Source organism: Lutra lutra, chromosome 12 (genome assembly GCF_902655055.1).
Source record: "Lutra lutra chromosome 12, mLutLut1.2, whole genome shotgun sequence".
NCBI lineage: Eukaryota > Metazoa > Chordata > Mammalia > Carnivora > Mustelidae > Lutra > Lutra lutra.
In genome coordinates, this window is record NC_062289.1 from 56,061,157 (window position 1) to 56,078,089 (window position 16,933).

The following is a 16,933-nucleotide window of genomic DNA, read 5'->3' on the forward strand; positions in this document are numbered from 1 at the left end:
GGAGCCTCGAACTTGCCCTAGCCTGGCCTCTGTCACGGAAAAGGAACAGCCATGACCAAATACAGCCATGGAAGCGGTTTGCGGCCGCATTCGTAATTACATAATGTCATGACGATGGGACCCTGAGGGCCCATATCTAGCTCTCAGTACCTCTACTTGCTACTGAGGACATTGTAGGGGCCTAGATTCTCATTTCTTAAAGTCTATTTTTTTTTTTCTTCCTAAAACTCAAACTCTAAAGACTTCTCAGTACAGTAAGTTTATGGTTGTCCCTAGCAACTGAGTAGTAAATTTAGTCTCCTAATTAATTTTCTGTGTTTTGCCTTAATAATAGCAGTTAACACTGACTGAAGGTTTATTTGTGCCAGGAGTGGTTCTAAGTTCTTTGAGTCTATTAGTTTATTTAGCTCTCATTTAAATAATTAATTCCATGAGTCAGAGGCTCTCGATTATCTCCTTCTAACAGATGCGGAAACCCAGGTAAAATGTTCTTTGCCTCTCCGAGTCATGCTTGGAACTCCTCTGCTGTGTTGCCTTATACTTTAGATTTTTAAACCTGAAATTATTCCGTTCATAAAAAGGAAGGTCATACAAAATGGTTTTAACAGCTTATTTCTATTTTAAGTAAAACTTTTTATGACAGTCTCCACGTGTCAAGCCTGTTATAAATGCTCTGCACAGATAGGAATTCATTGAATCTTTGGTCAGGTCCTGAGTGGTAGGGAGCATTAGTATTCCCATTGTATGGAAAAGGAAATTGAGACAAAGAGAGGCTAAGTAGCTTGCCCATTGCCCCCCAGCTGGTTAGTACAGGGTAGGAATATGGGGCAGTGGCAGGGAGGGGGGATGCATATGCCAACTGTTGCAATTATTTTAGTTTTCTAGTCCTGCCACTGCTATTTGTCTCTGAACAAATTGTCCCATCTTTCTGATTCTTAGCAATCTCGTTTATAAATAGAGGGGAGGGATTCCATGATCTCTAAGATCGCTTCAAATAATCCTATTGATTTGGATACCACAAACCCTGTCAAGTTGCATGGAGGAAAAACATTGTTTATGCCAGCCAGGAGACTTAGACACAGATTCCAGCTTTTAAACTAGCTGTGCACCCTAACACTTCTCTGCAAGTCTCTAAGAACAGTTTTTGGGAAAGGATCTAGCAGGAAGCTAAGAAGGTTGGAAAGATTCTGATGGTCTCCAGAAATGCCAATTTCGGTTCTGCATCTGCCAACAGGTCTAGCTAATCCTCAAAACCCTGTATGAATCCTGGCCTGCTATGCAAGATAATGGAGAAGAGAAACTAGGGAAATCAGAAATTTGGGGGAAGTATGATAAAACAACAGAGACCAATGAAATTTAACACTACCTGGAGGTATCATTACACTTGCTTGTCCCTCTTACTAGCGGAAACTCACTTTTGCTCTATAGAAGAACGAAATAAATTAATCCACAGCTTTCAAGTGAGTTAATAGCTTAATGCAGATCCAATGTGGAAATAAATTAGGTCCTTTTAAACTGATTACAGCATGTCACACTAAATGGTAGACTACAAAATATACTCACTTTGCAGTTGTATGTACAAATATGATTATATCCAGGACAAAACAAATACCCCGAAATGAAGTAAAGCTTCTAGAGCTGAAGGCAGTCAGGGAGATTATATTATCCACCAGAGGCCCGGAGGGATTATGTGATTTGCCTAAGGTCATGTAGATAGTAAGTGGATATTCCAGGTTTTAGCCAGGCTTTCTTGAGCTCAAGTTGAAGGAAGGGTTATTCCGCAGCCTGCATGCAGACAACTTATTATAATGATAATAATAATTACAATAACCATTTACTGAGTTCACTGAGCCAGGTACTCTGCTCCCCTTTGTACATAGAATCCCTTGCCCACCCACTTATATCTCTATGAGGTCTGTCTAGTTGTCCCCATTTTATAGATCAAATGACTGAGACAGCATTTGTGACTGTTCTAAGTTACACAGGTAGCAAATACTGAGAGCTGGGAGGTCTAACTTCACCCCTGAATCTGCACTCTTCCCACTGAACCCACTGCTTCATCCATGGGGACTGACATGACCACATCTTTGGCTGGTTTTCCTTTAAAATCAGTATTTGAGCGTCCTACAATGATAGCCTCATGCCCAAATGGTCAAAAGAAAGTAACAGCACCCTCAAGGTTCTTAGCCCTCACATTCAAAGGAAGAGGGCATCAGAAAGGTACCTTGTTTACTGTTCTTGAAGAGTATTGAAATTGACTTTCAGTAAAACCAAGTGTAACCAATCTACCAAATTATTAAAACATTACCTTTTTAGCCTATGTAGGCCATGGATTCAAGATCATGAACTTAAAATCAAAACCAAGTAAGTCAAATCCAAGAGGATGAAAAGGGGCCATTAAGCCTGGTGCTCTGTAAATTAATACTTTGAGGTAAACTTAGAAGTATTATAGAAAATTACTATTTATTTAATGTTTCATTCTATTTGAAAGAGAAACTCCCAAATGTTCAATACTACCCTATGTTTAAAAGTTAAAAATATACTGTAAATGGATAGAGTCATGATAGCACTGAGCACGTTGGGGGAGGATAGCTACAATCATAGTACAGTGTCATAGCATAATATTTTAGATTTACCAGCTGAACTGTTAAATGTTTAATGTGTATTAGAAGCATTTGTTCCAAGGCAAAATGAAGCGATATTATGTTTAACTGTTTGTTTGGAAACTTCTTTTATTAAAAAAAAGGCTTTTAATAATGCTATTTGCAACACAGGTGTGATAATACTCAATATTGTATACTTGATATAGTGAATTTAGGAATGTAACAATCCATCTAGATGATGCCCATCCCCTCCTCCATTAGATACCCTAGTAGCAAAATGTAAATACCCTTTTAAAAAATAAAGAGGCCTTTGAGCTATTGGAGCAGAATAGGGCGGGGCAAGGAAAAGTGCTCTTTCCTGACAGACTCTTGCTTCTGGCTTTGACTTCATTTAGTAAGGTCAGTTCTCAAAGAACTTCGACAAACCCTTCCATGCTCCACAAAAGCACAAGAAAAGGAAAGCTCGTCATTCACAAGCAGCTATGGACAAAACCAGAGGCACAGGACAGGGTTAGGGAAATGAGGGGGAGGAAAAAGTTGGAGTAAAGTGCACAGTTACTGTCAAAAAAATATATTATTTTGATCCTAAGAAAATTAAGAGAATCTCATCTAATTAACTAGATTGCTGACCTTTTAATACATTTGGTTTTCATGGAACATACAATCACCATCGGACATAAAAGACTAGTTTGCTTTTTAAAAAAAAAATTGCTTGGAGTTATCTACAGGAATCTTGTGAACGCATTTCAGGGATAACATTCTGCAGCTCTTTGGGTATTGGATGATTTCCTCGGGTAAGTCCACAAGGAAACAGGGAAATGTTAAATTCACGGATTCAAGTGGGCATTTCCCCAATCCTCTGATTCCTTTGCCCACCACTCCCCCCCACTTCTTTTCCTAAATGCCAGTACTTTCCAGTTCTCCATCCTCTACCCCTATGGCGTGAGACCGGGAAATCATGAAGAGTTTCTCCTTGTTTGTAAACTGCCTCTGCACCGGCTGAGGTGACTGGCCCGCGGGTGGCCCTTGGCTGGGATCCTCGGGGTGCCTCTGCTGCGCCCCCGGGGCCGTGGGGCCCTCACAGTCTGGACTTTTGCTGGCTACTGCTTCCACAACCGACTCCAAAGAGGTGCCAGCCTCCCTCAGGGGGGTGTAGCCCTTATTGCAGCAGGATGGGTCATCTGACTGGGAGGTCGGCGAGTCCGGCCTGGCAGGGGGCGAGTCCTCCAGCCGCAGGGACGGGGACGGGGGGGCAGCTTTGGCCAGAAGGCTCGAGTCCAGCTCCCCGCTGCCCGGGGAGGGCGGGGGTTCGGGGGACGGTGGCGCCCGGTAGTCCGGGAGCCCGCTGGTGCTGCGGCGCCGCAGGGCCGTGTACCTGCCGGTCCTGGGCAGGCGGCCACCCTGCCCTCTGGCGGTGCGCGCCGCCGCCGGGCCCTCCGGCTCCTCCAGCTCTCTGGGCGCCCAGCGCGAGCCGCCCGGGGCACCACGGAGGTCGGTCAAGCTCAGGTCAAGCTCGCCCCGCGGGATCTCCCGGGAGCCACGTTCCCCAGGCGGCCTCTGCCAGCTGCAGCTCGCGCCCTCCGCGTCCCCGTCCCCATCCCCGGCGCCATCCCCGTCCCCGTCGCGGTCCCCTTGCAAGGGTAGCAGCGCGAAGGCGCTCAGCGAGGAGCCCACGAGGGAGCTGGCGGTGCTCTGGCGCCCCCAGCTCTCGGGTGGGCTGCAGGGCGCCGGGCTGCCGCTGCTGCTGGCGGCCGCGGTGGCGGCGGCGGCAGCGGCCACCGCGGCGGCGGCAGCGGCGGCGGCCCGGCGACGGCTGGCCACGCCCGAGCGCTCGCGGTAGATGCTGTACACGGCCTCCGCCAGGCTCGGGGGCTCCCGCGGGCAGCGCGGGGACGAGGCCAGGTCCGGCGGGGACGCGGCGCCCTTGGCCCCGCCGTCGTCCCCGCCCAGCGCGGCGGGGTGGGGCCACGAGCCCCTGGCCAGCATCGCCGCCGCCCCGAAGGCGTCCCCCGCGCTGCCGCCGCAGCTCCCGGGCTTCAGCTCCAGGCCCCGCGACTGCACGTAGCTGAGGAAGCCGTTGAGCGGCGGGGCCCCGGGGGGCGCCGAAGCGGGGGCGGAGGAGGAGGAGGCGGCGGCGGCGGCAGCAGCAGCGGCGGCCGCCAGGTCTTTGGCGCGGAGACTGTGCACGTCGATGACGGTGGAGTAGAGGTCCCGCAGGTTGATGATTTTGGTCTTCTTGTCTCGGTTCTCGTGGAGCACCGCGTTGGCGCAGATGAAGAGGAAGATGCCGATGCCCATGATGAGGGGCCCGAAGACCTTGAGTTTATCAGAGTGCAGGTACCCGGAGAAGATGCGGAAGAAGAAACCCACAGACGTGGAAGAGGACGAAGGGCCGGCGGACCGCGCGGGAGGTGTGCTCCGGGGCGCGCCCACCAAACTCGAGTTGACACCCCCCGGAGTCCCCAGGTGGCTCCTGGACCGGTTTTTGCTGCCACTGCCGCTACTATTGGCCGTGGTCGGGGCGCGGTGGCCGCTGCCTGCGGGCGGCAGCTGCTTACCCCCTTCCCTGTTGGTCCCGTTGGCCTTGGGCCAGTAGCCCACCACCGCCATGGCTATGCCCACCAGCAGCACCAGGATCCCGCAGAGGGCAATGAGCCCCGAGATGGAGCACAGCTTTAGCTTGCCTTTCACCACCACCACATCGTTCTTGCGCCTTTTCTTGGCTTTCCGCTTGCGCTTGGGGACCTGGGTTGGGGGGCGGAGAGGATCCTGCTTTCTGGCGGAAATCCTCAGGAGGCCACCGGTGGCTATCATGGTGAGCCAGAGCCCTGCGGGGCTAGTCTCTGTGGCAGAGGCTTGTGTAGTGGGGGCGCCAGCTGTCCACTAGCTGCTCCGCCACCTCCTCCTGCTGCAAAGCAGAGGAAGACAGTCAGAGGGTATAGGCTTGGCTGCAGCAACATCCCACGCTCTGCAAACGTCCCGCTCCCAGGTCCCACCACATGTGTGCCATCCCAGGGCTACCCACTAAGTGAGGTGCCGGACGCAGGGACCAGGGGGGTGGGGTGGACGGATCAGGTCCCAGAAACGCTGTTGCAGTCTTTGATAGGAGGTCATAAAACAATTTGAGAGAACTCCTTCTCCCACCTTCCCACACACATTCTGTAGGTGATATTCCAGCATTGCTGATTTCAAACCCTCCCAGCTGGCAGCCGAAGGAGTGCTGACCATTAGTAGAAACCAAAGGTGGGGACTCAAAGTGGTGGTTGAGGACTTTCCTGGCAAAAGCCTTTTTCTCTTTGTCCTATTCCTATGGGAATCAGAAGATTGCCCAAGGGAGCTGTACAGGAGGTTCAAGTCTCTAAGCAGAGGAATTTGTCAATGTTTAGCCCAAAGTCACTAAAACAGTCACAAAAGTTACTGTTTTATAATGACAAAAGCAATTTTCATCACTGGATGAAAATTAAAGGTCACATACTGGCAGGCAGACGGCTTATTTACTGCAGATAATTAATAGAGAGTTTATTTCGGGGAGAACACCAGAACTACATCAGTCTTCTGGCAATAAATCCCTTCACAAAGTTGTCTCCCACCTATTCCTGTTGCTGCAGCTAAAGGCAAGCAGCATTTCCCCTCATCTCTTTTTTGCAACATCTGGACAGCTTCTTGGGGTGGAATATTTAGTTTTAGGTAACTGGTTATGTAACTGAGCTCTTCTTTCTGGCCTCCTCTCTTCCCTCAGAGGAACTCCCTTAAAGGTATCATGTGCTAAATCTCATCAGGGACTTTGAGAAGTCCCCTAGAATCTCTAAGAGAAAGATCTTTTTTTCCCCCCTCTTCTGTGGGAAAATTACAATCTTAAAAGAAAAGAAAAGCGGGGGGGGGGGGGGAGCCACTCTACCATAATAGCTTTCTGACCCCTTATTAATGTGCCAAAAGCACTCTTCAGAATCCTAATATTCAAATGAGAAGGCAATTAACTGGGTATAGCAGTCTACATAATAATGATGATTTGTAGAATGACATCTCCCCCAAGTGAGAGCTTGTTTTCTTCATCTTCCTCTTATGAGGCCATTTTTAGAAAGGGAGAGTGGCAACAACCAATGCACTATCTTCTAGGAAGTTTAGTCGTTTGTAATAAAGCCCTGTAGGTAAATGCACAGATGTGTCTTTGTTAATATCTGTGAGCTTCTAAAAATTTCAATCCTGCTGGATCCCCAGAGTAAGACATTTTTTGTTCCATTGGTTGTGTTCCCTCCTATAATAGGGATGCTAAAATTAAGGGCATTGTATGAATTTGAAAGGCTCAGATATCACTCACAAGCCTTTTGGTATTTTATCCTTTATGAAATAATTCATGTTTTAGAATAAATTACCCTTTGAAAATGTGGGATTACTTAGGAAGAATTTTGCTTTGAATTGGTGCCTGGGTCAAGAGCTTTGGCCCTTGATCCCCTCCATTATATCAGTATAGGCAGAATCTTTTCTCCACTGGTGGCAAAGCAGACAGTAATCAGCTCTTTACAATGTTTGTGCATCAATGTCTCCTTGGAACTTAGTTGGTTTGCAGTAAAGAGAAGTACGAGGTAGGTTAGAGAGGGGTTAGTAGAGAAAATACATCTATAAGCCTTTAAAATTTTGTTTCAAGAAGAGGCTGCACCAGTAAGTACAAACAGATTGTAAAAAAAAAAAAAAAAAAAAGTAGCTACTGTTCATCTGTCATCCCCCAAAATAAGCACATTTATTGTGTAGTTGTAACACAGAGACTCCTGTTTTAAGTGCTCCCTAGACTGTAGTATCTTTAATGCAATAATCTGGAGATCTGCAGTCATTTTAAGGATTCAGGAGCCAGACATTTTAGAAAGAAACCTAAGCTCAGTTGGCAGGGTAGCTCTCCCAGAAGAGAGAAGGGCTAACATTTTCTTGGGCACTGATGAGGTACACCAGGGTGCTCAGCATCTCTGGGAAAGAAGGCACCCACATGTATGTCTCCTCAGTAAGACAGCCTTGGCTCTGGGTAGACAACACGTAAGGAAAACTGGAATGGATTTCAACAATCATTTACAGATCTTAAAATTAGTTTAATAGCTAGTAATTAACTCCCTAGTTTATTATTCCTTCAGCTCCCTTTAAGGCTGAACTCCTTTATAATGTATTGTCATCTGACCTGAAATACTGACAAAAGTCAGATGGCAAGGAAGACCCACCTTTGAGGCTTTTCTTTATACATAATGAAGGGAAACAAACTTGGCAGTCGAGGTTGGCTGCCCTCGCAATTTACTGCCTGGTGCTGGTCTTTCTGTGGTTAAGGAATGGAGGATGGGGGAAGCAAAGGAGGGATGTCTAAAAATACAACTGCTTCCAAGAGAGACATTCAAGTTCTCGGCTCATGATGGATTAAGCCCCACTCGGCGTCTGAGGCTCCCAGCCCACAGGCTGGGAGCGCCCTGCCCTGCCCGGGACTCAGTGCAGGTCCTCGACCCCCCACTCCCTAATGGGCAGGACAGCGAACCCCTTGCCCTGCTATTTGGTCTGCTTATTTATGTTGGAGTCACATGAGTGCAGCAGCTGGGAGTCCGCCTCTGAAAAGAACACAGGCAGGAGCGAAGTGAGGGCTATCCTGAGCTCGCTTTTCCTGGGCAGCGCATCCCATGCAGCCCGCCCAGGAAAACGACTCTGCCGGAGCAGCAGCAGCCCGGGGGACCAGGGCTCGGGGCCGCAGGGGTGGGGAGGAGCAGCTCGGGGGCCGAGTACTCACAGAATTGCTCAAAATGGCAGCACTATAAGCAAACAATATCGCTCACTTACCCGGGAAGGCTGGGGCAGCTCCGGGGCGGCGAACGGGCGCTCGGGCGACACAAAGGAACCATGGAGAAACTTTTTCAGCCCGAGCCGACGGCGGGGCGCAGGGACAGCGCCTCGGGGCCCACCAGGAGAGCGCGGCTCAGCAGCCCAGCGGGGGCGAGCGCCCGCCCCAGGTTCGCAGCCCCCTCCGCGGCTGTGGCGGGAGCCATTTCCAAGAGTTTCCAAGAAGTGTCAGGTCCTCCGCTGCCCGCATCCTGCCTCGGAGCCTTCCTCCCCGCCGCCGCTCCTCCTGCGCCTCCCCGCGAGCCCTGCCGCGACGCTCCCGGGCCGGCCCCAGCGCCTCTTTTGTGCGGCTGCGGCGCGCCGGGCTCCGCCGGGTGGAGTTGAGCCCGCGGTGGCGGCGGCGGCGGCGGCAGCGGCTGGCGCGGCTCGGGGCGGCCGGACTCGCGGCTGTTGCTAAGAGACCGGAGCCATGACACAGGGAAATTGCGGCAGGATGGCAGTCGGTACCCGGCCCGACTCTGCTGCTCCGGGGCGCACCCGCCCCCCGCCACGCCCCCCGCCTCCTCCCCGGCGCTGCTTCCCCCCACCCCACTCCGCGCCGGCCTCCCGCGCTCCCCCCCTTCACTTCCTCCGCAGCCCACCGCCGGTGCCTTCGGGGGAACCGCTTCCCCGAGGACTAGGAGGCGCGGGGGGGGGGGGCGGAGTGTGGCGGGGGGCAGGGGGCGGGGAAGCCCGCGGGGCGCGCGGCACCTCGGCCTCGGCCTACCCCGCCCCCGGGGCGCCCCGGGACCGCCGCCCGCCTTGGCCGGGAGCTTTGTTCTTTTCGCTCCAACTACCTGTCTGAGCAGCGGGCCGGAGGGCGCCCAAAGGAAGGGCCGGCACTCCCGGAGGATCTGCCCGTCAGCGTCCGAGGGGCGCTCTGGGGAGCGAGAGGGGTCAGCGCCCGCGTCTCCCGCCCTCCCGCCCTCCTGTCCTCCCTCTTCCCTCTCCTCTTCTGTTGCCTCCACTCTCGGACACGACGCAGCCTGGTACTGCTTCTCCCCCTCCCTCTTGGGAGTTTGCGGTGTGGACGCACAGCGAGCACAGTAAGTTGTCCCCCAGCGAACTCGGGCCCGCGGAGCAGAGCCGCCCCCGCCGCGCTGCGCTCACCGCGGGCCGCGGGGCCGCCAGCGTCTGATGCCCTCGCGCCCCAGCCCAGCCGGGCTTTGTGACTGGCCTCCCCGGGACCGCGACGTTTCCCGGCACGCGGGGCAGCTGGGGCTCCGCGGAGATTCGAATGGGCTCCGGGGAGCTTCCTTGGGCAGCCCCTCTTGCTCCCACCCCGTGCGGTAATCAGCAAGCGTTAAAAGGAAAAGCATGATTCTCCAGGAATCAGGGTTAGGATCAAAGAGGGGGAGGTGGGGGTAGGGAGGATGTCCAAACTCCCTACGTCATTTTAAAAATGCAAGAGGTGGAGAGAGAAAGATCTTGTTTCCTAGCTCATCCCTGTCCTCCCAACTGTAGAGTAAACATGACAGAGCAAAGAGAATTTCAAAGTGGAATTTCCCCACGGAGTATTGAGAAAGTAAGAAAGATTTTAATTATCTATTGAAGTGAGGCAGCCGGGATTCAGGAAGAAAACGAGACAAGAGCGGAGGAAACAAGTACTGTCTGAACTTCGGGGTGCCGACAGAAATCTTGTGATGGTGGTGTGGAGTGGGTGTTGTCTGTGCCGAGTTTTGCTGTCTAAGGATCCACTGAACCCACACAGGAGGGCTTTGCTGGCCACAGTTCCAGTTACAAGATCTATCCTCCTTAATACACACATCCTTCACTTGTCTTTAAAACACAAGCATGCACTTTTCAAAAAGAACAATAAGGACACAAACATTTACAGGTGCAGTGATGTAACTGGGGGCCATGTTGTATGAGGTGGGGATGGAGATGATGAGGAGATGGGAAGGGATGAAGGAGAAATGTTTCCTAAAAGGAAACCCTGCACTTGCCTGTTGGAAAGGTGACCTCTGTCACCCTTTTCAAGCGAATAACGAATCTGGATGATGATCAGGGTGTTCAGAACCCATCTTTTTCCACCTTTCTATTCCTGCCTAGATTAGAATTGCTAGAAAACAAGCCATATAAAGGGAAAGTTTTAAATTCCACATTGGAATGTTTCCTTTTAAAGAAATCACTGCAAAGGAGAAATAACTAGGTCTAGCTGTCATCCGTAAAGGTTTTTTGGCTCCAAGCTTCCAGATTTCTCGAATCTCAATAATAATCTGGTGTTTTGTACAGAGACCAGATCTGAGATCTCATTTCATCACACAGCTGGCTGCCAAGGACCATGGGTGGCACCTCCCCTCCTTTGTGGGCCTCTGTTTGCTGATCTGTATAAAGATAATAATACTGCAGAACTTCCTTAGGATTTTAGAGAGATTAAGTCATTAACAGTTTTTAATTTCTGCATAAATTATAGTTATCGTTTGCACATTTAAAACTCACTTGAGGGATCTGGAGAAGAAAAGAATCCTTTTCTAGACAAGCAGGACTTGGACATAGCTAGTTTTTTTTTTTAATGTTGATGACTACAATAAGACTTATGGTTTATTACTTAGAGGTGTCCTTCCAAACTGAGCTCTCTGAAACTCTGAACTATTTAACCTGAGCGTTACCACCTTCAATAATTTTCTCTGTTTTTAGCTCAGGGTATCAAAGGAAATCAGATCCCATCTGTTTCCAGCGTAGTCCTTTATCCTCTCTGTAATAATACAGTTTCAACATATATTCCTAGGGGTTTCTGAGTAACGTAGAGTTATTTTATTTGAACCCCCCCAACTTATTTTCCTTCTGATTTCAGTGGCCATTTCAGTTGGGATGATTTCAGGGATCGTGGGATACTGAGTCCCTGCTAAAGGCTAAAGGGCTAAGACTACCTAATCGTGATCGTTCATTAGTGTCTTGAGAACTCGGAGCTCAGGACAACATTTGGAACATGTTGTAGCAGGAGAGCAATGAAGGCCCTGGGGGGAAAAAAAGGAAGAGGAAAAGATGAGCTTCATTTAGTTGGATTAAACTGTGACCTGACACTTTTCAATTGCTCTTTCTTAAAAACAATCCTTATGTCATTTTTTTTCAGTTTCATAATTTATTCACAACCCATTTGCTTCCCCTGATCATTTCATCAACATGGCCTGGCTCCCCAGCCTGGGCTCTCAGCCCTGCCAAGGGGGAGCACAGTGGCCGGCGGCCAGAGGTCCACCCAGGTTCCTCGGGTCTCCAGGAGCCTGCAGGGGGAAAGGGTTGGCTTATCTCAACAGCTCAGCAATGACGTCCTCTCCGCAAGCCCCACTCTCACAGACTGCTTGGGCCCCAAACAGACGAGGTTTAGTTTAGTGGGTTCTGGAACAAGTTTGTATCCTTCACTAACTAGCTACTTCATTTAAGTAAGTGAATGACTTAATCTTGCCTGCCTCCCGATTCCTCATCTAACTGAGACAGTGACACTAATCCCTATCTCATGGCATTCTTGTGAGGATAAAGTTCCTGTAAACTAATGCCTAGCACATGGTAAATGCTCATTAAATTTAGCTTTCAATCTTGTTAGTCCTAAGGTCCTCTCCCAGCTTGTTTTCCTCACTCTCCCATTCTGTTCCTATTCATCAGGATCCCCTTGGGACCGTACCCACACTTAATCTGCCTGGAATGGGGTCATGGAATCAGCTGTCATGATTGAACTGTGCTGCCTGTCCATGGGGCGGAGGCCCAGTGCCTCTCACCAAAGCCCACTGCCCAGGAGGATGAGAACACTTTCTCCATTGCTGCTCTCCTGACTGTGTGGCTGGCCAGGGCCCTTTCATTTCACTCTGCCAGAGAACCCAGCTATCAAACTCATGTCACTCTGCAGTCAAATTCGAAGTATGTGAAAACACAACCAAGAGAACATTCTTCAGCCTGAAGGGTTGAGGCTCTCACAGAAAGGACTCTCAAGCCGATTTCTGGCATCTCGACAACAGAAGAAGGAACCTATTTATCCCAAGGTTGAACACAGGACATAAAATTCCTCTTCTTTTCTCGTGGCTTCGTACTCTGCCAGGATGAGCAACGTGACAGGAAAAAGCATGATCAGAAAAAAAAAAAAAAGCAATAAACTAGGCAATAGATTTCACAAATAAAAATATTGCATGGAGCATAAACCTAAAAACGGGAAATTCAGATTTAACTGGGCCTCCCATCCTTTATCTGCAACTCCAACACAACATCCCTTGGTAGCCTCACAGATGTTTTTGTGGCACATGTAAGGGATGAGAGAGTCTGAAAGAAAATGTGAACTGCAACAGTACATTACAGCCTTACTGGATTTCTTTTGGAACAGGAGAGGCAGAAAGACACTGAGCAGAGCCTGGATGGAGCAAGAGCACTTGGAAGTGCAAGGGCAGCTTTTCTATCGCCAAGCAGCTTTTGGCCTTGGGTTTTCTCACAGTTCCAATTTCCATGTTCCTGTTTCTAGCCCTTGCCCGTGGAAGCCCGCGGAACATCTGAGACACAGAACTCAGCGGCACTTTCAAGAACTTCAGCTTGGAAGCAGGGTAAACTCACGCTAGCATCAAGGTCATGATCAAGCCCGTTTCTTGTGTTTCTGAATGGTGTCAAAGAGTTCAAGCCCAGAAGCTTTCACTACAGAGGAAAGGAAATGAGGAAGAGTCTACAGCACACTCCTTAGAGCCCGTCAGATGGGGGAGGCCTCTCCCTCCGTCCTGGAGAGATGACGCGTGGTGAGAGCAGACTGCACTCTGCCTTCAGCCTCCATCATTCTTAACATTACAGATCACCAGGCTCCATCAAAAATAAAACAAAAACAAATCACCATGCTCTCGATTAGAGACCAACCAGGGTTGTTTTCTCTAATAAGTGGGTTCATTTTTGTACATTCCATTTTCCCCTCCAGCCTGCGTTTTCTACCATTTTCCACATACCCTATCAAAGCTAGATGGTGTGTCTTATAAAATAATTGAGGTCTCAGATGAGAAACTGGGGTGCGTTGGCAGGCCTGAGAGCAGATCAAAGCTGAGCTAGGAAAGGGGTTGGCAGAGAGGGCTCCGTCGGTGGAATAGCCCAACACAGCCAACGGCTAAATTTGCCCTCCATTCCCCAAAGTTATCCTAAATGTCCACACTCAGGTCCCTCCTGTTGTATCTTATCATCTACAAGCACTATGGAGAGATGGACTTGTCCTACTGAGAACTAATAGGAGCTCACATGTCTGATCTTCTTTCAGAATTAATTGTGCTGTGAGCTGCTGCGAGTACCCAGCAGGAAAGAAGAAACGACAAGGAAGTGGTTTTCAAAAATAAAGAAACATTAGAGTTCAAATCGGTGCTCGGGTGACATGTGTCTGACTCATCCACAAAGCATTTTCTGAAGCACCTCTTGTGTGCCCAGCTCTTGGATTCCTGCATTTATTCACTTAACAGGTATTTCTTGAGCACCTACTATGTTTAGCTACCACTCTAAGTGCAGGGGATAGAGTGGGGAACAGTGTGAACAGAGTTCCTCTCTCTTAGAGGGGCGTGGGCAGAAAATGAGCAAATAAGCATACAAGGGAGACAATTTCAAAACTTGACGAGTGTTACAAAGAAATTCAAAGCGGGCTCTGTGACTGGTCAGAAGGAGCTGGAAGAGGGTCATTTAGACTGGGTCTCCAGGGAAGGGTCACCATGGAGGAACATGTACACTGAGGAGCTGAAAAAAAAGCTGACCATTTGAAAGTAAGGATGTGGCCTTACTAGCCTATAATTCAGTTAGATTTCATCCAGAAATCGTCAGTGAGCAATGCCAGGCAAGAGAGAGTAAATCTCTAATGTTAGAGGACTTTAGGAGAAAATGATAACTGGGGAGAAAAAACAAAAACCGAGTTAAGGAACGCTTAATGGATGTGGATCCTACCCTGGACCTGGAAGAGATTTGGATTAAGTGGCTACATGGAGTGAAGGCATGGAGCTCGGCAGGTGAGCAGTAATGGACGTGGCCTCCCCGGGAGTAGGGGCCAAGAATGCCATTGGTGGACCTACCAAGATGCTTTCAACAGGAAGGGACCTTCAGGTACTCTGGGCTCAAGATGTGGTCTGTGGACCAGCAGCAGCAGCAGCATCACCTGGAAGCTTGCTAGAAATGCAAAATATGGGGCTCCATCCCAAACCTGCTGAATCAGAATCTGCCTTTTAACCAGATGACCTGTGTGCACAGCAAAGTCTGTGAAACCCTGCACTAGTCCGGACTCCCACTTTAGGGATGAGGGACCAGAATCTACCCCATCTCCATCTTGGCGTGCATGTGAGCCTGCATGCGTGACACACGGAGAAGTCTGCTTTTAACTGTTAGTTTCAGTAATGAACCCAGAGGTGTATAACATCTGTGGCCAAATATGTACTTCTTACGTCAGGCAGCTAGCCTGGTCTTTGGCTCAAATAGAAGAGGCAAGTTAAAACCTGGTCACTTTGCAGGTTTATGCATCTATTGAAAAAAAACAGTCTGCTGGATCTGAGTCCTGCATCCAGCTTTCTAAAAGATCAAATGACTCTGTTCTTGGATTACCCTTTGGATTAAGACCACTTATACTCCAGTAACTTGGCCCCTTCTAGCTTCTAGTCACTGCAAGTGACTTAAGCGTCTGGATGCAGTTGTTTGTCTATAAAGGGTGATTTAGGACCCCTCTCTTTTAAGGTCGTTGTGAGGAAGAAATGAGATCATGGGTGGCAGGTTGGAGGAGTAGTTGTGGAGAATAGGCGCCCTGGTCCCCCATTCCCTCTGGCACCCCTAAATGAACATATAGTAGCAACAACTGAGTCCTTGCTATGTCAGCATTCCCCATCACACCATACTCTCCCCAAGCATGTGCCGTAGAGAAATCTTGGAGCCGCCACCACAGGTGTTTCTTGGGGTACAGGCAGTGAGGGCAGCAGAGTGGTATTCAGATGGGAGTGGTCGTGGTTGTGATGGTGAATAGTGATGGAGTCCTCATCACGTGTTGGGTACTGGAGATGCAGCGGAGGGTAAAGGCTACCTATGAAGTTCGGGTCAGATCCAAAAGACAGGGAGATGTTCCTCAAATTGCTTTGCGGTTCCACCTGAGTCCCCGGCAGGTGGCAGTGGCTCTCTGGCCTCTGCTCTGTCACCCCGTTATGTTCGGAGCTTCAGCTCCCCTAGGGTAATTATGTTTTGAAGTTAGCTTGGGTTTCCTCAGTCTCCCAACTGCGCCACCTTGACCATCACGTGAGTCCCACAATTTGCTCCACTATTAGGAATTCAGGTGGTGGGCCTCCCTAAGCGCCCCAATGTTTTGGCATCCCCGCTGCTGAGTTACTGAACAGGGAATCTTTATGTTTGGGACTCAAGACCATCAGGAGCCAAAGGGCCATGTGGAAAATTAAATTACAATATTTCAAAAAAAGATTTTATTTATTTATTTGACCGAAAGAGAGAGTAAGAGCAGGAACATAAGCAGGAGGAGTGGGAGAGAGGGAAGCAGGCTTCCTGCTGAGCAGAGAGCCCAATATGGGGCTCGATCCTAGGACCCTGGAATCATGACCTGAGCCGAAGGCAGACGCTTAACTACTGAGCCACCCAGGTGCCCCAAATTTCACAGTTGAAGTGGGTGCCACCCAGTTACTCTTTTATTGCACACACCTTCCACGTGACCTCATAGTACCATCAATGCATTTTTATCCTTTGAAGGTATAAAGAGTCATAGCAAAAATAGAAAATTGAATCGCCCAAATTACCATCACAAAGCATATATATGTCTAATACATAAAACCAATAAATCAGCACTGATGGCATAATTGTACCCAATGAAACTCTTCTGATCCTGTGAGAACCACAAAAGATATGTTAAATGATTAAAATGGGCTCAAAGTAATATTGATAGGAATTTTCTTCCTGAAGAATGAAAGTCATACCACAGTTTTTACACTAAATTTAGTTCTGAATTTCTATGACATCTAACTGATAACAATCTAAGTGGGCTTCTTTAGACTGAAGAAGATTGAAGGACCTTTGCCTCAGAAAAAAATCACAAATATTTTTCTGTCAAGAGAGATGCCAACATACTTCTTGACAGGTGAAGTAAAGTGATTACACAGCTTTCTGTAGAGGTGAAATATTGGTATGGTATTTTGGAAAATGATATGTAGAAAAAGCAGAGATAATATTTCAGAAGATACCTGGTTTTTATTATTCTCCAAAGCCACTTCCTCCAAAGATCAGGGTTTGGCTACAGAAAGGTCTGTGGCGTTCTGAGTATTTACAGCAAATCTTGAGAGCTTAATGTATTCATCTCACAAAAGCGAAGAAGCTGTGTCACACATTTCCTTCAAATTCCTCCCAATCACTTATAACTTCTGCCTTTGATGACATTAATATTAATGAAATGATAGAAGATTTTGATACCAATCAGTGCTCCAGCTCCATTTTCTTCCCCCCTGCCCCAGGAAACGATATCTCCCCCATTTACAGAGATAAATATATTATGATCAAGACTGAGAATCTGC

General features: G+C 48.9%; 2 protein-coding genes across 2 annotated transcripts; one reads left to right on the top strand and one right to left on the bottom strand.

Annotated features, from left to right (window-relative positions):
• Nucleotides 1-1,311: 1,311 nt before the first annotated feature.
• TMEM200C (transmembrane protein 200C) lies at nt 1,312-8,810 on the bottom strand. Its single transcript, XM_047698307.1, has 2 exons — nt 8,409-8,810; nt 1,312-5,511 (listed from the first exon to the last, which is right to left on the bottom strand). Exon 2 carries the CDS (start codon nt 5,415-5,417, stop codon nt 3,501-3,503), a length of 1,917 nt encoding a protein of 638 aa, XP_047554263.1. The 5' UTR covers nt 5,418-5,511; nt 8,409-8,810; the 3' UTR covers nt 1,312-3,500.
• LOC125081756 (translation initiation factor IF-2-like) lies at nt 8,095-12,909 on the top strand. The gene is made up of 3 exons (XM_047696495.1): nt 8,095-8,752; nt 8,794-9,493; nt 12,051-12,909. Exons 1-3 carry the CDS (start codon nt 8,095-8,097, stop codon nt 12,118-12,120), a joined length of 1,428 nt encoding a protein of 475 aa, XP_047552451.1. The 3' UTR covers nt 12,121-12,909.
• The last annotated feature ends 4,024 nt before the right edge of the window (nt 12,910-16,933 follow it).